Source organism: Antedon mediterranea, chromosome 7, assembly GCF_964355755.1.
Source record: "Antedon mediterranea chromosome 7, ecAntMedi1.1, whole genome shotgun sequence".
Taxonomy (NCBI): Eukaryota; Metazoa; Echinodermata; class Crinoidea; order Comatulida; family Antedonidae; genus Antedon; species Antedon mediterranea.
This window is the reverse complement of record NC_092676.1, coordinates 2,061,053-2,084,236: the sequence shown is the minus strand read 5'-3', so window position 1 is coordinate 2,084,236 and position 23,184 is coordinate 2,061,053. Positions and strand designations below refer to the sequence as shown.

General features: G+C 34.0%; 1 protein-coding gene across 1 annotated transcript in view; it reads right to left on the bottom strand.

Annotated features, from left to right (window-relative positions):
* Positions 1-255: 255 nt before the first annotated feature.
* The window catches only part of LOC140055629 (dynein axonemal heavy chain 5-like), a 123,809-nt gene continuing 100,880 nt past the window's right edge, over positions 256-23,184 (bottom strand). The window contains exons 47-72 of the mRNA XM_072100972.1: positions 17,636-17,729; positions 16,884-17,032; positions 15,256-15,410; positions 14,578-14,731; positions 14,268-14,432; positions 13,718-13,906; positions 13,314-13,470; positions 10,722-10,927; positions 10,305-10,595; positions 9,565-9,732; positions 9,120-9,257; positions 8,752-8,879; positions 8,263-8,392; positions 7,633-7,983; positions 6,895-7,113; positions 6,193-6,515; positions 5,703-5,893; positions 5,092-5,399; positions 4,550-4,685; positions 4,270-4,409; positions 3,383-3,742; positions 2,920-3,070; positions 2,647-2,783; positions 2,178-2,309; positions 1,572-2,040; positions 256-1,393 (exon numbers count right to left, since the gene is read on the bottom strand). Of these exons, the coding sequence (XP_071957073.1) occupies positions 1,110-1,393; positions 1,572-2,040; positions 2,178-2,309; positions 2,647-2,783; positions 2,920-3,070; positions 3,383-3,742; positions 4,270-4,409; positions 4,550-4,685; positions 5,092-5,399; positions 5,703-5,893; positions 6,193-6,515; positions 6,895-7,113; positions 7,633-7,983; positions 8,263-8,392; positions 8,752-8,879; positions 9,120-9,257; positions 9,565-9,732; positions 10,305-10,595; positions 10,722-10,927; positions 13,314-13,470; positions 13,718-13,906; positions 14,268-14,432; positions 14,578-14,731; positions 15,256-15,410; positions 16,884-17,032; positions 17,636-17,729 (5,325 nt within the window). The 3' untranslated portion in view covers positions 256-1,109. The remainder of the gene's footprint in view (positions 1,394-1,571; positions 2,041-2,177; positions 2,310-2,646; positions 2,784-2,919; positions 3,071-3,382; positions 3,743-4,269; positions 4,410-4,549; positions 4,686-5,091; positions 5,400-5,702; positions 5,894-6,192; positions 6,516-6,894; positions 7,114-7,632; positions 7,984-8,262; positions 8,393-8,751; positions 8,880-9,119; positions 9,258-9,564; positions 9,733-10,304; positions 10,596-10,721; positions 10,928-13,313; positions 13,471-13,717; positions 13,907-14,267; positions 14,433-14,577; positions 14,732-15,255; positions 15,411-16,883; positions 17,033-17,635; positions 17,730-23,184) is intronic.

The following is a 23,184-nucleotide window of genomic DNA, read 5'->3' as shown; positions in this document are numbered from 1 at the left end:
TACAATTGAACAATAGGAGCTCAACGATAAACCGTACGGGGAATCCCCTTTCATGATAACGTCATCAAAATTCCATTACTTTTAAAAATGCACGTGGGAATCACTTTTAAAAATGCACGTGGGAATCAAATACAAACACCTTTTTTTAACAGCAACCTAGCGTCATGGGGTTCGACGAGGTTATATTCCCAAGAACTTATGTTATTTAAAATTCACAAAACTCAATAAACAGAAAAAAAATATTTGTGTAGGCTGAATTAATATAGTTTATTTGGACTTTTTAATTATTATTCATTATTAATGTAAATTGCTATATTAAGTTAAGTTAATACATTTGGACGGATTCTTACCATCATATATTTTGTTGCATTTTATCATCTATATTGTGTTTTATTATAATTTAGAAAGGCCTCTATGGTCCTAATCTGTATCACCTAAAGTGACCTGTGTATACGTCAAAAACACTTCAAACTACTAATACTGTATTATTACTGCAGTACATACTGTATTATTACTGCAGTACACTCAATCACTTGATTATTATTATATATTATTATGATTTTAAAATAAAAATGATACACATAAATATCTATATATATTTCACAGCAAATTTCACTAAAAAATAACATTATCTTTATCTTATCTACTTTGGTCCAATATTATACTATTTGGTTTATTCTGTAAAGATCGTACATAACAATTGGTAAAGTTTAGGTGAGTGGACTGTTCTATTATTTTCAAGAGGTGTTTAACACTTCATTGTTTTATAATAGTTTATCCATGTATAGTATAAACTCTTTTATTTTTAAGTTCAACGTTTTCATAATATATAAAGTAAAAAGTATATAGGGTAATATATTGCGCAAGTGTGTAGCAAAAATATTTAAAAAAAATATGAATAACAAAAAAAACCAAATATCTGGCAATTAAAAAAGAAAACATGAACCTAATAACATTATTAAAAGTATTTGATAAATCTTAAAAAATTTATCAATGAAAAAAACAAAATTAAGTAAATAAAAAATGTATGTATTTAAGAAAATCGACAAATATAAATAAACAATTTGGGAAGACAAAACTTTGATACTTTGATTTCTAGGAATAAAAAATTATTTTGTGTCGCACAAGAGGGCGACACCTCTCAAGATCCAATGATCTGGATGCTGAACGGTCTTCAAATACAGCGGGAATATGTATGTCAGGTCCGTTCTTTGAGGTTTCTTGTAAACTGGGCATTCGTACAGTCTTGGATCCTTGCCTCCAACTTGGTTGATGGCGTACACGTGAGCCACGGGAAGCGGTGTGAACAATACTTTTGGTTGCGGTTCAATGAGTTTGCAGTTTCGTCGATCCCAGCCAGCACCGTCAAGGAAAAGACCGTAAATATAAACACCTAGAAATAAAACCAAAATATACAATATATTATTTTAATTATTTATATATTATTTCTTTCAGATTTATGCTGTCTTTTAATATTTATTCATTTTTACTATAAAGAATAAAGTTATGAGTTAATAAAAGAGAAACAGCATTTCTATGAACTACTTTTTATTACGCTTTAGGCTGTGTACCTTCATTAGGAGGCGTACTAATATCTTCCTTCAGGAATTTAGTCATATCATTATGGAGCACCACACTATCCAAAGCCCAGCCTTTGTGAGCTCTTGTGATCTCTTGCCTCATAGCCGTCAGAAATCCTTGAGGATTAAAGAACCCAGTCATCCAGAACACATTTGGACGACCCTCAAACACCCAGCTGTAAAATTGAAGATTCCTTTCAATCAATTCCGTAAACCAGAAGCCGAGAGTGGTAGAATCCCAGGAGATCTTGCGCCATAATGCTGGTACCCTGGCGTCATACATGTTGTCAAGGGCGTCACGCAGGTTTTCACTCATGATGATGGTACCGTCAATTGCGAGTTTAAGGTCGTTGAGAGTGCTGCGTACTGCTATTATGACCTTTTGCATTCTGTCGACCTCTTGTCGTAAAAAGATATTCAAGGGTTGGAGGTGTCCCATTTTCTGCAGACGTGCTTTCACCTAGTAAGAAATCAGTTTAATGGTTGAAATATACTTTACTATTAAAGAACTATTTTACTTTGAATATATAGCAATATAAATGTCTAAGTATAATAAATATAAGTTTGCTTAATTGTTATTGTAATAGGAATGGTTACATCAAACATGTTGTAGTTCTCCGGTAGTTTTTCCAGCATCTCATTGGCTAGCCTATACACTGTAGCCTCACGTGTCTCTCCTCCACCTCCTGCACTGTCTTTAGGCTGAATGTTCACTATGGTATCAAGAACCTAGAAGAAGAAAATGAGAGATTTTTCTTAATGGCCATGTATACATTTAAATCTTTGCTGCCGACAATGTTTCAAACCCAGGGTTAAAGCTCTGTCTACACTATCAACTAGTTTGAAAAAGTGTGTGTGCCCAAATATGGTAGTGACATGCTTAAATATGGTAGTGATATGACATCATCATATCCATATTTGGGCACATCACAATTTTTTTTGTCACATACAGTTTGATAGTGTAGATAGAGCTTAAGATAAAGTAACTCTTTCTACTATGTCACCATTGCAGGGGGAAGGTCTGCTTTTCCAACCAGAACTTAATGCTGATGTACTGGTCACTTACTTCTGTAGCCATGTTCGTTTGGTAGGTGATATCAGCGTTGGGATGGAGACCGAACGCCTCTGGTGTGTCAACCAACGGGATGTTTTCAATTGCTCCACGATATTCATCTATGGTACGGCACTTTGGAATTGTATATCCTAAATTAAGACAATTTGACATGTTTCAGGTTATCAGTGAAAAAAAAAACACAGAACAAAAATTCACCTCACACACATTTAGGCCATAATAATAAATTAATTCACAAATATTGTTTTATTTTTCAGAATTATTTACCTTTGTAGAATTCAAACTTGTCACTGAACATCTCTTCTGAAAACCAGACATTGGCGTATGTATTCAAGAGACGTTTGTCGAAGTCGTCCGTCACACGGCCACCGTACTGCACCTCACCAAGCATGTATCGAACGGTATTCCATGATACGCCCTGGTAATGAGAGAAGTATTTTAGGTAATGGGAAGGCTACTGTGTAGATTCTTAAGCTCTGTCTACACTATCAAATTAGTTTGACAAAAAATTGTGATGAGTCCAAATATGGTAGTGATATGCTCAAATATAGTATTGATATGACATCATCAAGTCTATATATGGGCACATAACATTTTTTGGCACATAAAGTTTGTTAGTGTAGACAGAGCATTACTATAGTTAATATATTTAAAATTGAATTGTTTTAGTTATATGGTTGTTTTGCCTTCTGGCACAGGTATCTGGTAAATACAATTGTAAATATTTTACCTTCTTGGGGTCCATATCATCTAGATGGTTATTAACAAACTGAACGCTCGCTGTGAAATCCGCTTGATTGAATTCATATGGAATATTCCAACCCAACGGACCAAACTTACGCCTCTCCTGAACGGTTGTATGTAGGAAAGCAACAGCATAGAGTATGGGACGCCACTGGGGCATACTGGATATGTCTAGCTGTTCCTGAGTGATGCCGGCGTATGTGCGCTTGATACCGGCTTTGATTCCTTGCGGAGGCTCGTTGGTGAATTTGATTGAGCATTGTAAGAGATTGATTGGGAATTTTGGATGTACTTCTGTGGTCAGCCAGATTCTGAAGGCTTCATGGACACTCTCTGTGTTCAACACCTTAATGCGAAAACAAACATATTGAGTCAGTGTAATATATCATTGAAATACACCAAGAGATATGATAAATTCTTAGTACTGTATCTAGATTGACCCAGTATCATAGGAAAATCCATAAAACAGCATCAAATGTGTTGGATAGTATCATAGACTATAAATAATACAGGCAACACATCACATTTCCTATCAATATCATAGTGCTGGAATATTGAGAGATACAGCATGGAGAGTAGAGTATGAAATACAGTAGCAGAACAATACCCTATCATATTAGTATTATTTTTACTCTATATGACTGAGTATAGTCTGGGTAAATTATTGGGTGGGATTATACTAACATGGAATTAAATAACAATGGAAATTGATCAAAGTTTTTTTTCCATCATATTTAGTCTAAATCAGGTGTATAAATACTTGAGCATGGGATTATACTTAATCATGTACGGTATAAATTACACCTGCATGCAAAATAGCTTGCCATGTTTATATTTGTTAGATAATACATTTATATTGTACTGTGAACTTACTGTTTCAAGTAATTCATCCATGAAATCTAAACCAAGATGGCAATTTTGGAGGAGTGCCCATCCTCCATCTTGCATGCATCCTGAAATGAGTCGTCTCGCGTGCACTTCCTGTCCCTGTCCCATGCTGATGGCAGAGCATCCTGTAATCAATATACAATTGAACAATAAAAGAGATATACATTAATGTATGAATGAATAAAGCTCTGTCTACAAACTAGTTTGATAGTGTGGACAGAGCTTTATATAACTTATTACATTGAATGATATCATTTAAACTTACTGATTCCCATTTTCTTGGCTAGTCTCTCAATGTTCTCAGTAGGATCAGATCCCATTGACAGGAAACAGATCAATGGAACACGCTTTGTACTTTCATTCTGCATTTCTTCCATATTCAGAATAACACCCTCTGCAAACTACAAAAAAACAATTGTTGCATAAAATTTATTTTTAAGACAAAACACTTCTAAAGCCTTGTCTACACTATCAAACTTTATGTGACAAAAAAATGTGATGTGCCCTTTAATGGACATATCACTACCATGTTTGGGCATATCACTACCATGTTTGGGCATATCACTACCATGTTTGGGCATATCACTACCATGTTTGGGCATATCACTACCATGTTTGGGCATATCACTACCATGTTTGGGCATATCACTACCATGTTTGGGCATATCACTACCATGTTTGGGCATATCACTACCATGTTTGGGCATATCACTACCATGTTTGGGCATATCACTACCATGTTTGGGCATATCACTACCATGTTTGGGCACCATACCATACCACCATACTACAGCAAGCAAGACTTACCTTAACACCAATAGAACCTGCAATATAATGCCTAGCCTGCGGAATGGTACGATCCGGACACCACGACCTCACCAACAGAAGCTTACGAAAGACATCAAGAGAAGCAGAATATCCATCTGGAATCACAGCCTCTTCTGGTGCATCTTCATCAAACCAACCTTTCCAGCCTTTGTCGTTGCGACCTATCTGACCTAGGATCTGTGAGAACTGCGGAAGTTTGCTCAACTGGACCAGGTTCAACCAGGTCATGTCTGAGATCCATTTCTTGGGCTTTTGTTCCACTGCATTTAAATCTAGAGCAGCGCCACCTATAGTCACAAGAGTAAACATCAACATTTAACTTCATTTCATTTACAGTGGAATGGACAATTATTAATAAAACATTTTTAACTGTATTGATTTCAGATAAGCCCAGCCTCTTCTTTGGTGGCATTATATGCAACAACCACAATATGAAAGATAATTTTCCATACAAATGTCTCAAAATTCAGGAGATGGACTTATATCTCGGAGTGGGCTTACACTTGGGTTTGGTAGTACATTTTGCATAGAATAGCTACACAGTAGTAATAGTAATTCACTTTAAGTCCATTGGAACAACAGAATCTTACCTTTGATAAGTGTTTGAAATTCCTCGTGTTTGATCTTCTTTCCTTGCAGGTCAATCTTGAGCGCAAGCAGGAGTGTAAATAGGAACTTGTGGTTTTCATACAACCCTCTGGCTGTGTACTGGAACGATTCATATGTCAGGTATTCAATTATGTTGTTGATACGCTTACCTGTTATGGGGCTTTTTGTAGATCTGTGAATAAAAGGTGAGATTTAATGTAAAAAAACATTTGAGGTCAAGATATATACACAACACTTCAAGAAAGAGCTAAACTTTTCTCACTGGTTTTAAAAGAGTATTTAAAAACTTGATTGTGCATATGTGATATAGGAGATCTGTTTCTACCTTGAATGGAACAATGTAAAAAACAAGCCATTTCAAAGTCTTTTAAATCTACAAATAACCCGTTTCACATTGCCAAGCCCTAGAGTACACACCAAGTTTTGCTGCTGGCAATGTGAAAGGGATTTATGAGAGACAAATAAACTTACTTTGCCATGGATAAGTCAAAGATCCCAAGGAACTGTTTAAGAGACGTCTGGTACATAACGTTCACCATACTCATTTCCACTATCAAGAAGTACAGGATACTTCCTCTAGTAGCAACCGGTCTGAACTCCTCTCTTGCTGTGTTTATACGTATCTCTGTCTCAGCAGCAATCGTCAGTTTCTCACTAACGTCTTCAGCCGTTTCTTTAGTGACTTTCAGCACCTCAATCAGTGACTCATCTTCTACTAGTGAGCCCTCTGTACTTGTTAGTCTGTACAGAAGGTTATCTTCTAGTTCCTGCATCTTGCGCTTGTTTGCTGTGACCTGTGCAAAGCAAGAAGAATCAATAAATAAAACTATTTTTTTGTGAAAAAGTTTATAAACACATTTAACTGACATTCCACGGGTTTGTTCAGGCTTATTTACTTACCCGCTAAGCTGATTTATGGAACACTTATAGTTAACTTTGGTGGGTAGATTACTAATTTACACAGGTAAATAAGTCTGAACACGCCCTTAATACTTCACTCTGTAAAGCTCTGTCTACACTATCAAACTAGTTTAACAAAAAAAGTGTGATATACCCAAATATGGTAGTGATATGACATCATCATGTCCATATATGGGCACATAACATTTTTTTCACATAAAGTTTGCTAGTGCAGACGGAGCTTTAGAAACGAAATTACAAATGTTCACCAACCTCTTCCATAAGTTTGACTCTTTCAGCTTCCAGTTCATTCTTCTCCGTCAAGATGACGATTCCTAGCAACTGGTCTTCAAGTCCTTTGATGGTGACCGTGAAGTCAATGATGGACGTTCTGGCACTGACCTCTGGCGTGTATGCAGGATTGGCCAGCTTCGTTGTTATATACAGACAGAATCCATTCATCACATCTATTTCTTTGTCTCCAACTTTCACCTACAATAGTAACATAGAAATGTAGGAATACACAGAATGAAAAGTGGCTGTTTTTGTAATATTTGTTGAGATACATTATTGATATAAAGCAGTAAGCTACTTTGAGGAATGTCTTTTTGTCCTTTTTAGTCCGTTTTATATATGTATCTTTTAATCGGATTTGCTGACTTTTCTTTTGCTGTTTTTTACGAAGACAAATAAAGTTTCTTGTATCTTGTACGTACATTTTCATGCATAGTCAACAGAGGAACACCCCAGTGTTGGTCTAGCCTCCATGATATATAAATAAAGCTTAACTTAGATTTTAAGTAGCTAAGGGAAACAAATTGTGTTTACAGCAAACACAACTTCTACAGTGTTTGTTTTTTTAAAAGAGTACAAGGTCATTTTGAATCATTAAAATTATTGGATAAGTTGATATAAAGTTTGCGGTACACCATGTATAGTTCTGAAAAGAACTGTTGAGTTTTTTGATGTTTCAAACAATAATTATCGAATAAATTATTTAAACAAACCAACCTTGTATGTACTTCCAGATTTGATAAAGTTTTTCTCAAGTACATTATCCAAAGCAGGATCTAACTCTTCGCCAACATCCTCAATCAACAGAGGGCGCCCTAAAGACAAACTATCTTCAAGATGAGTCCTAAAGTATTTATGATTCAACGTCGTGACCTGTAACTGATTATCGCTTTCACGATTGCGAATCCAAGTCTTGCCTTGACCTTGCGGATCTATGAGCAACGGGAATCGTGTTCCCTTGGTTACGATGATGCCATTTTGGATTGACAGCTCGTCGTTTGGTAAGCCTTGCAAATTCCATTCACCAATTGTAGCTGAATCAGTCAACATGCCACTGATGTTCAAGTCCTGAAATAAACACATATGAATAAAGCAACATGTTAAAATAAAAAAAAGTGATGTGCCCATATATAGACATGATGATGTCATATCACTACCATATTTGGGCATATCACTACCATATTTGGGCATATCACTACTATATTTGGGCATATCAAACTTGTTTCATAGTGTAGACAGGGTTTAAGGTAGTGGAAATGTTTTGACCATGGAAAAAAAACTTGAACCAAGGACTTTGGGATTTGTAGGCAAGCATGTTAACCATTAAGCTGCAGTGCCACTACTTACATCACTGTATGGAATTTTATTGACATTCATCTCTCTCTTCCAATTCTTGATAAGCAATTCTCGGAATTCCTGATTGAACGGTCCAGAATAGGACAAGAACCCAGTAGCTAGAAGGACATCTCCTACAAGTCTGGAATAAAATATAAAAAATGTTTACATTCTTACGTTCTGTCTACACTATCAAACTTTATGTGACAAAAAAATGTGATGTGCCTATATATGGACATGATGATGTCATATCATTACCAAATGCCTATATATGAACATGATGATGTCATATCATTACCAAATGTGGGCATATCACACTTTTTTTGTCAAACTAGTTTGATAGTGTAGACAGAGGTTAAGGAGACAACAGTACAGTATGAACAGAAAAACCACTGATAACTAGATTGCCAAAATGATAAAAGGTTCTCTCCTCCTCAGGGATGCTATCTGGAAAGATATATTTTCTATGAATCAAGAATAGATAGGATTGTTGTTGTTTACCTGTTGATTTGCTCTTCAAATGATTTGCTAGCCTCTGTCCAACGAACCTTTTCACCTCCAAGACCTTCTATGAGAGCTGTAGCATTGTTCATCTTTCTACGGCAACTCTCAGCATCATCCAACAGTGCCTAGAAATCAAATCAAAATAATAGTATTAGCCAACAATGTGTTTGAAGCTTTCAGAGACTGCTGTATAATAGGTATCATTTTTTTTGCCAAGTTCTTCATCAAATAATGGTGAGGAGCTTACATATTATAATTCTTGAAAGTGCAATTAATTCTTCTACTAAAAAAACTTTGTTGGTGCTTGTAACTTTTAAGAAATGTAACATTACAAATAAAAAGTCTATGAAACGTCATATTCTTACCTGTTTTTCTGCGATGGCACTATCATACATGGCCTGTACCACATCTAATTCCTTCTGTTTCTCATCTAGTTGACTCTGAGCCTCTCGTAATGTTTCCATTGCTTTATCAAGACGTGCTTCTTGTAGAATGAGATTTGCCTACAAAGACAGAAGTTTACATAAATAACGAAAATATAATGATAATATAAAACTCTGATCAAAGTTAGGAAAGGCAAAATATATTTCATAACAACATGAATAAACATAAACGAGGCAGGGAGTGGAGGTAGGGGGGGGGGGGGGTGCTTAGTCTGTTTAGTTGCATATTATTGCATGTTTTAACATGGATTTTTGTATGTTCCACACTTTCTGTTTTCTTTGCACATGTAAATACACACAGTACCGTACATTTGACATACTCACACCATCATAAAAAGGGAACTATAATAATGATATATAAACTTACTTTTAACGGCAGCACTTGTTTATTAATCCCGTAGAAGAAAGACATGGCCTTAGTCCAGGAACAGAGACCAGCTACATCACCACATGACTTCTTAGCAGCCTCCATGTTGTAATCTTCCATGTCCATATATGGCTGTAATAGTTCTACCGTTTCTTCATTAATACTATCCTAAAATGGATGAACAACAAAATAATTAAGTGAATATGTCATTTAAATAATGTGTGTAGGAACAATAACACAGCAAGAGGGATTTTAAGTTCATTATTCTCGATCTTCACTTACAATGCAATAAAGAATTAAAATATGAAGGAATTCCCTATGTACATCTTATTACATAAAACAACATAAAAGCAACTATTACAAAAATCATTACATTTTTCTTCATTACCCTTATTTTGCTACATATAACTTTTTATAATTATCATAGAGAATTGAAAGACATAATCACGTTATGATTAACTAGGTATGAAGATGAATTTAATTTTGTACTCAAATGCTCATTTTATTCAGATTTGCGTTATGATTTGTATAGCATTGTTATAGAGGGAACTATTTTTTTATTTTGATTAATTAAATTTTCTTATGGCAGTGCATGATTTTGCCGGTTAATAATTATGTTAACAGGAGAAATAATTGTTTTTGAAAGTTTTGATGTTGTTTGTTTTGTTGTTTACCTTCTTGAAGTTAATTTTATCATATTTTTTTTTATGTATTAATAAAGAATTAAATTGAATTGTTACCTTTGGAAAAGAGAGAAGTCCTTGCAAGAAGTTGCTGCCTCCCATAAGTTTCAATGATTCCCCCCAGCATGGCTTCATGCAAGGCTTCTCTGGGTCTAACGAAGGCGAGTCCATCTTATGCTGGAACAGTAACAGCACACAGTCCATAATCCTCATGATGAGATGAGGTGGCTTAGCTAACTTACGCACTGTTGAGATGTGGGTTGGCTTGATGGTGTTGAGGGCTGCATCGGCTTCTTTTAATGCTGGCTTAGCTGCTTCTAGCTTCTCGGTAGCTATAGCTTTGTCAGCCTAAACAAAATTGTAAAATTCTCAATTTAAAAAAAATTCCCATGTTTTTAAAAATTTAAACATTATAGACAGAATTTCAAAAAAGTATCAAAAGTTTTATTGACAAAAATTGAATTGTGTATTCACCTCAATCTCATCTACAATAGCCTGGGCTTTATCTTTGACTTTTTGGACTTGTGCCTTGACCTTTTCAGCGGCCTGAGCACTAACAGTGACCTCTGCCAATACAGCATCTGCCTTCTTGGATGCCACTGCCAGTTCTTTCTCTTTCACAGCCAGTTCTTTGCTCAGTTCATTTACAGAACTTGTAGCTTCCACTAATTTAGCAAGACCTAAAAAAAGACAACATTAATTAAGCAATCTCCTTCAGTGCGATCCTAGTCAAGCTAAAGAAGCTAACCCAGTCAAGGAAGGCTTTCAACAGTAGGACCCAGCATAAATTTAGATGCTAGAGAAGACTACCTCTTGGATGCGACTGGCATTAGTGGGAGGAACGAAACTGTACTGAACAAGAACTTGGTACACTATTCGAAAAAGTAGGGGATCGTCTCCTGGTGTGCTCATCTGGTAGGCGCTGTTACAGTACTGCTGGCTGCCGTGTCTGTGGAGAGCTCAATCTAAATTTCCTTAGTTTTCAGTTAGACTTGAGGACCAAGAATAACATACATACAACATACAGACGATCTAGTTTAATATCTCTTACTCGTACATACATACAGATGATCTAGTTTAATATCTCTTACTCGTACATACATACAGATGATCTTGTTTAATATCTCTTACTCATACATACATACAGATGATCTAGTTTAATATCTCTTACTCGTACATACATACAGATGATCTAGTTTAATATCTCTTACTCATACATACATACAGATGATCTAGTTTAATATCTCTTACTTGTACATACATACAGATGATCTAGTTTAATATCTCTTACTCGTACATACATACAGATGATCTAGTTTAATATCTCTTACTCATACATACATACAGATGATCTAGTTTAATATCTCTTACTTGTACATACATACAGACGATTTAGTTTAATATCTCTTACTTGTACATACATACAGACGATCTAGTTTAATATCTCTTACTCATACATACATACAGATGATCGAGTTTAATATCTCTTACTCATACATACATACAGATGATCTAGTTTAATATCTCTTACTTGTACATACATACAGATGATCTAGTTTAATATCTCTTACTTGTACATACATACAGACGATCTAGTTTAATATCTCTTACTCATACATACATACAGATGATCTAGTTTAATATCTCTTACTTGTACATACATACAGACGATCTAGTTTAATATCTCTTACTCATACATACATACAGATGATCTAGTTTAATATCTCTTACTTGTACATACATACAGATGATCTAGTTTAATATCTCTTACTTGTACATACATACAGATGATCTAGTTTAATATCTCTTACTTGTACATACATACAGACGATCTAGTTTAATATCTCTTACTCATACATACATACAGACGATCTAGTTTAATATCTCTTACTCATACATACATACAGATGATCTAGTTTAATATCTCTTACTCATACATACATACAGATGATCTAGTTTAATATCTCTTACTCATACATACATACAGATGATCTAGTTTAATATCTCTTACTCGTACATACATACAGACGATCTAGTTTAATATCTCTTACTTGTACATACATACAGACGATCTAGTTTAATATCTCTTACTCATACATACATACAGATGATCTAGTTTAATATCTCTTACTCATACATACATACAGATGATCTAGTTTAATATCTCTTACTCATACATACATACAGACGATCTAGTTTAATATCTCTTACTCATACATACATACAGACGATCTAGTTTAATATCTCTTACTTGTACATACATACAGATGATCTAGTTTAATATCTCTTACTCGTACATACATACAGATGATCTAGTTTAATATCTCTTACTCATACATACATACAGATGATCTAGTTTAATATCTCTTACTTGTACATACATACAGATGATCTAGTTTAATATCTCCTACTCATACATACATACAGATGATCTAGTTTAATATCTCTTACTCATACATACATACAGATGATCTAGTTTAATATCTCTTACTCGTACATACATACAGATGATCTAGTTTAATATCTCTTACTCATACATACATACAGATGATCTAGTTTAATATCTCTTACTCGTACATACATACAGACGATCTAGTTTAATATCTCTTACTCATACATACATACAGATGATCTAGTTTAATATCTCTTACTCATACATACATACAGATGATCTAGTTTAATATCTCTTACTCATACATACATACAGATGATCTAGTTTAATATCTCTTACTCATACATACATACAGATGATCTAGTTTAATATCTCTTACTCGTACATACATACAGATGATCTAGTTTAATATCTCTTACTCATACATACATACAGATGATCTAGTTTAATATCTCTTACTCATACATACATACAGACGATCTAGTTTAATATCTCTTACTCGTACATACATACAGATGATCTAGTTTAATATCTCTTACTCGTACATACATACATATAATTCTGGTTTAGAACCCCTAAAGGTGTTGGCCATAGCTTTTAAACATTTCTTGTGTGTTGGAAAGTTTTTCCTATAACCGCAAGTTTAAATTAAGCAATTTAAAAATAATGCTTACCAGTTTGCATCCTATTAGCAAGGATACCAATAGCTTTGAGCTTCTCAGCATACACCTGAGTGAAGCTGTCGATAAACGATAAGTACGACTTTGGAGTGACATGCATCTGTCGCCGGAAACGCTGAAAATAATCGATGCAAGATTCCGCAACCATGTCCTAAATTGAAAAATGAAATTACGATTGATTGATTGATTGTAGCTGAAAATGGTCTAAAGCTCTGTCTACACTATCCAACTTTATTTGACAAAAAAATGTGATGTGTCCATATATGGACATGATGATGTCATATCACCACCATATTTGGCCATATCACTACCAAATTTGGGCATATCACATTTTTTTGTCAAACTAGTTTGATAGTGTAGACACAGCATTGGTGTACTGAAAATTTGTTTTACATTACCTGGAAGACACCCATAGTGTTAACAACACTCTGTTTGACAGTATCTGTGCAAACAATCTCAAAACTTGACAGGAAATGTTGCGACACTGCTATAAGGGCGTCTTTTGGCCATCGGCTGAACCAATCCATTGTACAGCCGGAGATCAGACCGGGAAACTTTAACGAGCGGCTACGGAACTTTTCACCAACCTGACATGATAAGAAAATAAAATAAAAAATAATTTGTTTTTCTTTATTCATCATGATAATAATTGTGGCTTTCGTATACTGATATTGATGTGACTGTCAACCCTGAGCATAAATCTATAATAGTGGCGCTGTAGCTTAGTCGTTAACAAGAATTCTTGGGTCCTCGGTTCAAATCATGTCAACACTCTAGAACTACCATTTTTAAAAAAAGCACTAGGTCAGGATTGAACCCTGGACCTTGGGATTGGAAGGCAAGCATGTTAACCATCTAGCTACAGTTCTATTAATTTGTGGAAATCATAGTGATAACCTTATCAGCTTCAAGATTTTAACAAAGCAAAACATCCAGAGATTGACTTACAGGTGAGAAGCACAAAACCACATGTAGGTTGGCGCGGACTCTGCTCAAGAAATACTCGTAAAGATTCTCATTGGTCGGCGGTCGTCTTGGAAACTCTTTCTTCATAACTGGTATCAGCTCACCTGTGATCTCATCTATTTCATCACGGGCAAATAAATTTGAAACCTGAAATAAGAAGAAATTAATTATGAAAAGAAAGATGACAATAAGTATTATTTATTAAAAACAATAAATACCAATAATTAGACAAAATAAGGAAGTTTTTAAAGCTAAATGTTTGGTGGACAAAATTTCAGTTTTGTTTATTTACTTCTCCTGATGCTAGTACGTTGTTCATATACTCCAAGAATCCTTCATCTTTAATCTCATTATCGGTAAAGATGAACGTTATTCCTTGACCTTGTTGACCTGCCGTACGATAAAGATGCTTTAGATCATCCATCAAGTTGGCAACATTATACGATCTAAGAAAATGAGAGTAAAAATTAAAAAAAAACAATATATTTTTATTTCCATATATTAATTCACCTTGGAGACATATTTTTTTATTTCAAAATATGGAAACTTGGTAAGTCAAGTAAACTTGAATAAGTTTGTGGGGTTGAATAGCCGAGCCATAGCACCGGTTCAAGTCCCTCCTCATAGTTCTGGTGGTAGAATAAGTCTTCTTGAAAGGACTTAAAACTGGAGGTCCAGTGTACATATCTGGCTTGTGCGCACAAAGAAACCAGTGCATATGTTGAGGTACCCTGGTGTATTGGTCCATCTTTTAATGTGTGTTTCAGCCAAAGTTTCAAGCCATTCATGAGTTTGACAATAAAGTTGATTGAATTGAATTGAATCTTAGTCCCTATCATTGTTGTCAGACAAATTAGTACCGTAAGTTTGTATTGTTAAAATGTATTGCAAAATAAGATATAAGATAAGGGGAGTAAAACATTTGGAACTGAATTTATTCCAGTTTAAATACAATAATTAAAAGACAAACCTTGTCAGTGTTATTTGAAAGCTCTTGTATCCAGCAATGAATGAGGCTAATCTTGTTAGGCTCTGCTTACCAGAACCACCAACACCAACTAGCAGAGCATTACCACGTGGCGTACGGATTATTCTAGATATCTTAACTAAATGCACCATAGCATCCTAGTGAAAATATAAATGTATAATATGTATTTGATATTAGCACCACTGCCACAACAAGCACCCAATACCATATACCACCACCAAACCATAACCAATGTTTACAGGTACTGGTAACCAGGGAGGTATTACCTGTGTACCATTACCACCTACTACAACCAAGTGAACCATTATTGTTACCCTAATACTGTATTACCTAATTACCTAAAACAAATTAACCCATGGTATAGTTTATAGCAAATAAAATAAATAATAAACTTGAACATATTTTCTTATCGATTTAAAAAAAACAGTAGAGTCACTATAAGAGGACACCTTAAGACTGTTTTCCTGTCGACGTTAGTTGACGCCATGGTTAACAATAATCGGCGATCTTCTACATAAAAAAACATTGAAATGTTAACGATTTACAGGAAAAAGTACACGCTATCGTTATCATTTCAACTTGATCGTTTTCAAACGATCGTCGTTGAACTGTTAACGATCAACGTGAATAACGTCGACAGGAAAACAGGCTTTAGGAATCCAGCATAAGTGTCACATTAAAGCCCCATTCCCTACGTTTTTTAGATCTAATTTAAGATCACAAACTATATTTAATGTAAAAATAATACTATATTGTCCTATTGCGATAACTTTTTTCGTCTTTAAACGGTTAAAAATGTGAAAAATAAATCGATTCTAATATTTATAGCGGCCCGCTGTAAATCCCAAAATGCATTGCGCGCGGATTGATATTTTTGTTTTTCACCTGTAATTCGCCCACTTTTCGATCGATCGTGAAGCCAAAACAAATGGAAGACTCCTAACTTTTCAGCGAAAATACCGGGTTTTCCCCAATTTGTATCAACGGAGTCTGGCAAAAATAGAAAGACAATTAATGCAGCAACTATACAACGTCAGGCTAGGTATATAGCTAGCGTACGATGTTCGTACGTTATCGATGTTTACCAGCTAGGCCTACAAAACTAAGCCTAGCTAGGCTAGGCCTAAGACCGTCCACGAGAGGTCGATCGCCGCGAGCTACTTAGGTAGTGCATTGTTTCTCACTTTTTATCATAATTTACCATAAAACGTACATTTAAGACAAGGAATGACATGGTTTAATGTTTTTAAAGTGATATATATGTATTATTTTCCAAAAAACGTCCAAAATTGCAGGAAAGGGGTTTTTAAAACACATATTGCCCCTCGTTTCACAGGTATACTGTACTGTGTACTCTACTAACATACTGTTATTAAATAAGCTGTAACCTTTAGTAATTTCTAGTACAACTCATTGGCTGAATTCACCATTCATACTTAAGCTAAGAAAAAAAATCTTCTACGTAAAGTGAATACAATTTAAGAGAAATACTTAAGTATTTATTGAGTTCAAGTGAAATACTTAATATTATATATATAAACACTTAATATATCTCACTTAAGTGTGATTGGTGAATACGGCTACAGGTTGATAACTCTCATATGTATTACCTTAAAGAAGACCAAATCCATCTTGCCCCCTCTCACTGTTTCATTGTACTGAGCCATGAACCCTATCAGCCTGTCGTTTAGTTGTTGATAGGATTCTATTGGTTCATATATCTTAGGTGCATCTAGGTCAGCATCATCGGGTTCATCACCTACAAAATATAATAAGTAACATTTTTAGTAAATATACGTTTGTAAAACCAGATTACTAAATAACCAAAACTGTCTATGATCAATGATACTTTGTTTAAATATTTTTATCGTTACTCTTTTGATGTCACTTTATATACTTAGATATTTTACGTCTCTCAACGAAGGTTTTTTTAATATTTAAATTGAACTTTTTGATGTCATTTTTATATTATATTGTAATTTTATCGTGAAATCGATTGTTTTTTTTATACATACATTTTAAATTTTTGATGTAATTTTAATATTTGAATATTGCATTTTTATTGTAATTTTTATTGTAAACAATGCAGAAATTTTGTATTTTTCTTGTCAAAACCAAAGATACCAAGATATAAGTAAGTTACACAATTGTGGGTCCAAATCCTGCATGAGTTTATTTCATTACAGATAGATGATAATTTTCAAAACAATCTAAAAAAAAGTATACAACATTTATATGTAAAAAGCCATGAAAAATGTTAGTTAGTAAACTACTATTAATCTATGTTAATATATAAATATAGCGATGGCAACACCATGAAATAGATTTGGCATAAACAAACAATTTTAACAAAAAAGTTAACCTGTTATTTCAGGAGCATCTCGTAGAAAGTCAACAAAGAACGGTTCAGCAGGGATTTGCTCTGCTAATGCTGTGCCAAGGTCTGCCTCTGCAACCTTTAAGAACAATAGATTACAGTTTAAACTTGTACTTTATTGGAGTTTTTATAGACACTTACTGATTTAAATATTGTTCTTTCTTATTATCCCCTGCTTTCCATGTTTAATTTCTCAATGTTAAATGTGTATATTATTCAATCCTTTTACTTTCATTCAAATATTATGCTATTTTATAAATTGTACATTTCTTGAAAAGCCATAAATATTACCTACTTAATTTCACAAAATAGCCCATTAGCAACAAAAACCAAAACTCAAATACTAATTATTTTCTTTTGTGTTTATTTCATATTATAAACCTATAGAAATACAAACATCACTTCAGTCTCTGGCCACATCAGGAACTAGAAAGGTGGATTTTCACAAACAATACAGAAAGGTTTTTAAAGATGACTTCAAAAATTGTTAATCTGTTGGTGATGACATGCTTGTTGATATTCGGACATGGAGGAGCTTCAAGAAGTTTGGTAATATTTGATTTAAAGTTTTAGTACTCATTAACAAGTAAGGTAAACATTGCAATCACACCATCAAGTAAACAACAGAGTGTTATTTGTTACGGAAAATATGAAACAGTTAAATGTCCACTTTTCATTTCGTTTGGTTCTAATCAAGGAATATACTAATGTCAATTTGATGATAAAACTCAATATACTATTTATAAATCAGGTGTAACATGGACCAAATCTCAACCAGAACTTGTAAAACTCTATTGTGACGGTATGAGAGACATCGTTGAAGGCGAGGAAGTACACATTTCATGTGACTTGATCAGAAAAGATGACAACATCCAATATGAAGTGACAACTATTTGGGTTCAAGGAAATCACAACATTATACAGACTCATCATACGGATACTGACATTACAATTATTCAGACTCTTAAATGTTTTCATTCTGGACAAGGGATGTTTTTCTACTGTATTGCTATCAATTGGTTATGGCGGTTCACCCACAATTAATGGTAAAGATCACAAGGGTATATGAAGTTGATGTGAACCAGAATTGCTTCAAGTGTTTGCAGAAGGTGGATCTGGTAAAAAGATTTTTAATTGGAGTTTGAGAGGAGAGGAATTCCAGTATCGTTTCTATGAAACTTTGGTAATTTAACAGCTGGTGAATACACTGTCAAGTGTCTGGTGAGTACTGATGTTCAGAACAGATCTGATGAGATAGCATTTACAATTAAAGATGACATGACAACAGCTACAAAGAAGGCCAATAAGATAACCATAATAGTAACAAGTAACATCATACTGATAGTTTTACTTGTGTTTGTTGTGTGTTATTATGAACAACAAAAGAGGAAACATCACAACACACCTGTACCAGTTGTGCACTATCAAAGTAACATTGACACAATTAGTGTTGGTGACACTTCTGATGTTCAGCAAATTAATGCAGAACATGAGGTTTACTGTTCAATTGATGATCATACAGATGAATAAACATGGGACTCCTATGTTACCTTTGACACTGTGATTTGAAACAAAAGGTTACAAAATGCAAGAAATAGAAAAGAAAGCAAGCAAAAAGCAATAAATATTACCTACTTACTTTCGCAAAATTAGTTTTGATATGCCTATTAGCAACAAAAACCAAAACTCAAATACTAATTATTTTCTTTTGTTTATTTTAAATATTATAAACATATACAAATACAAACAGAGGATGAATTTTCACAAACAATACAGAGAGGTCTTTAACCTGTTGGTGATCTGCTTGTTGATATTCAAATCTTTACGACAGTACAATTTGAAAGAAAGTTTTATTATCAATCTTACACTATCACTATCAGTGACACTTTACTTTATCAAATAAAAAAGAGGAAACTTGTGATTTGTTGGGAAAAGATTTAATTTGAAATGCTTATGCTTAATTTCTTTTGGTCAACAAACAAGAATACACACATGTCAAGATGATAATAATATTTGGTTTCTACACAAGATGTTACAATGAGCACACGCCAGTCACAGTACCTTTACTGTAACAATATTAGGAAAGACATCATTACAGGAGAGGAAGTAAATATTTCATGTGACATCAGAAAATATGACATCATCAATATGCAGTGACAATTGGTTGGATCCAAGGAAAGTAAAACATTACACAGTCTCATCAAGCAGATACTGACATTGAAATTACTTTGACTTTAAAAGGTTTTCATTCTGGAGAAGGAATATTTGTCTACTGTATTTCTATTAAAAACAGAACATATGTGGGTATTGGGTGCTACACATTGATATTGAAAAGAATGAGATTTACTATTCAACTGACTTCTGGCTTGCGAGATATAGAGCATCATTGACTTTTTAGAAGTCTTAAATGTTTTTTTCAAACAAATAAATGCAATCATACAGCAGAATAAACATAGCACTCCTATGTCACCTTTGACATTGTGATTGAAAACAAAAGGTTACAAAATGCAAGAAATTAGAACAGAGAGACAGACTGACTGTGTTAGCTCATGTAAATATTATTCTTCACAAAATTAGTTTCGATATTACAGCAGCAACAAAAACAAAACTCAGATACTAAATACTGTATTTCCTTTTGTGTTTCCATGTATTATAAACCTATACAAATACAAAAATCACTTCAGTCTCAGAGATTGGATTTTCACAAAAAATACAGAGAGGATGCTAAAGATGACTTTAAAATTCTTTAATCTGTTGGTGATGACTTGCTTGTTGATATTCAGACATGGATCTTCAAGAGAGTTGGTACAATTTGACAGAGGTTTTGATTACCAATCACACACTAAGCTACAACCTGTGACAATTACACCATCAAGTAAACAGAACACGCTTGTATTTCCAGGAAAAGATTTCATAGTTAAATGCCCACTTTTTATTTCTTTTGGTCAAGAAAAAGGAATATACACATGCCAAGATGATTATAATTCACACTATGTGGTACCTTCATCAGAGGTCACATGGAGCCCACATCAACCACTGTATGTAAAACTTTACTGTGACAACATGAAAGACATCATTGAAGGAGAGGAAGTAAACATTTCATGTGACATCAGGAAATATGACCAAATTCAATATGACATCACAATTGGTTGGATCCAAGGAAAAAACTACATCACACAATTTCATCTTCTAGATACTGACAACACTACAACAATTAATCAGACTGTAAAAGGATTTCATTCCGGCGGAGAAGGAATATTTTTCTACTGTATTTCACTTAATTATAAAGCAGTTTGGTGCTACACACTGATATTGCTGGTTCACCCTCAATTAAAGGTAGAGGTTAAAAGGTTATATGAAACATGTAAAGTTGATGTGAACCAGAACTGCTTCAAGTGTTATTATGCAGACGGTGGCTCTGGTGACAAGAGAATTTATAATTGGAATTTGAATGGAGAGGAATTCAAGAATTACAATGAACCCGATGAAAGATGCTTTAGTAATTTACCAGCTGGTAACTACACTGTTAAGTGTCTGGTGAGTACTGATGTTCAGAACAGATCTGATGAGATAACATTCACAATTGAAGATGTTATGACAAGAGACAGAATGACAACATCTCAAGATATCAAATGTGTCTTGACAACAGAAATCATGACAGCTAATACAATAATCATAATACTAGTAACAAGTAACATCATACTGATAGTTTTACTTGTGTTTATTGTGTGTTGTCATGAACAACAAAAGAGGAAACATCACAACACACCTGTACCTGTTGTGCACTATCAAAGAAACAATGACACAATTAGTGTTGGTGACACTTTGAATGTTTTGCAAACCATTGAAAAAAATGAGATTTACTGTTCAATTGATGATCATACAGCAGAATAAACATGGCACTCCTATGTTACCCTTGACACTGTGATTGGAAACAAAATGTTACAAAATGCAATGAAAAAAAGAGAGACAGACTGACTATGTTAGCTCATGTAAATATTATTCTTCACAAAATTAGTTTCGATATTACAGTAGCAACAAAAACAAAACACAAATACTAAATATTATTTTTTGTGTTACTATATTATAAAACTATACAAATACAAACATCACTTTAGTCTCTGGCCACATCAGGAACTGAGGATTTGGATTTTCACAAACAATACAGAGAGGTTTCTAAAGATGACTTTGAAATTCTTTAACCTGTTGGTGGTGACTTGCTTGTTGATATTCAGACATGGAGCTTCATGACAGTTGGTACAATTTGACCGAGGTTTTTATTACCAATCATACACTAAGCTACAACCTGTGACAATTACACCATCAAATAAACAGAAAACGCTTGTAATGCCATTAAAAGATTTCAAAGTCAAATGCCAACTTTTTATTTCTTTTGTTCAAGAAAAAGGAATATACACATGCCACGATGATGATAATTCACACTATGTGGTACCTTCATCAGATGTTACATGGAGCCCACATCAACCACGGTATGTAAAACTTTACTGTGACAATATGAAAGACATGATTGAAGGAGAGGAAGTAAACATGTCATGTGACATCAGGAAAAATGACAACATCCAATATGACATCGCAATTGGTTGAATCCAAGGAAAACATTACACAACAACAGAAACCATGACAGTTAATACAATAACTATAATACTGGTAACAAGTAACATGATACTGATAGTTTTACTCATGTTTGTTGTGTGTTGTTATGAACAACAAAAGAGGAAACATCACAACACACCTGTACCTGTTGTGCACTATCAAAGTAATAATGATACAATTAATGTTGGTGACACTTTGAATGCTTTGCAAACTGTTGAAAAGAATGAGCTTTACTGTTCAATTGATAATCATACAGCAGAATAAACATAGCACTCTTATGTCACCTTTGACACTGTGATTGGAAACAAAAGGTTACAAAATGCAAGAAATGAGAACAGAGAGACAGAATGACCATGTTAGCTCATGTAGATATTATTCTTCACAAAATTAGTTTCGATATTACAGTAGCAACAAAAACCAAAACTCAAAATACTAAATATTACAATATTATAAACCTATAAAAATAGAAACATCAATTCAGTCTTATTGCTGGCCACATCTGGAACTAGAAGGGTGTGTTTTCACAAACAATACAGAGAGGTTTTAAAGATGACTTTAAAAATTGTTAATCTGTTGGTGATGACTTGCTTGTTGATATTCAGACATGGAGGAGCTTCAAGAAGTTTGGTAAAATTTAGTTACAAATTTCAGTACTCATCAACAAGTAAGGTAAACATTGCAATCACACCAGTAATGAAACGAAAGAGTGTTAATCGTTCAGGAAAATATGAAACAGTTAAATGTCCACTTTTCATTGTTTGGTTCTAATCACGGACTATACTTATGTCAATTTGATGATAATTTTCAACATACTATTTATACATTGCCGGGTGTGACATATACCACATCTCAACCAGAACTTGTAAACCTCTATTGTGACGGTATGAGGGACATCGTTGAAGGCGAGGAAGTACACATTT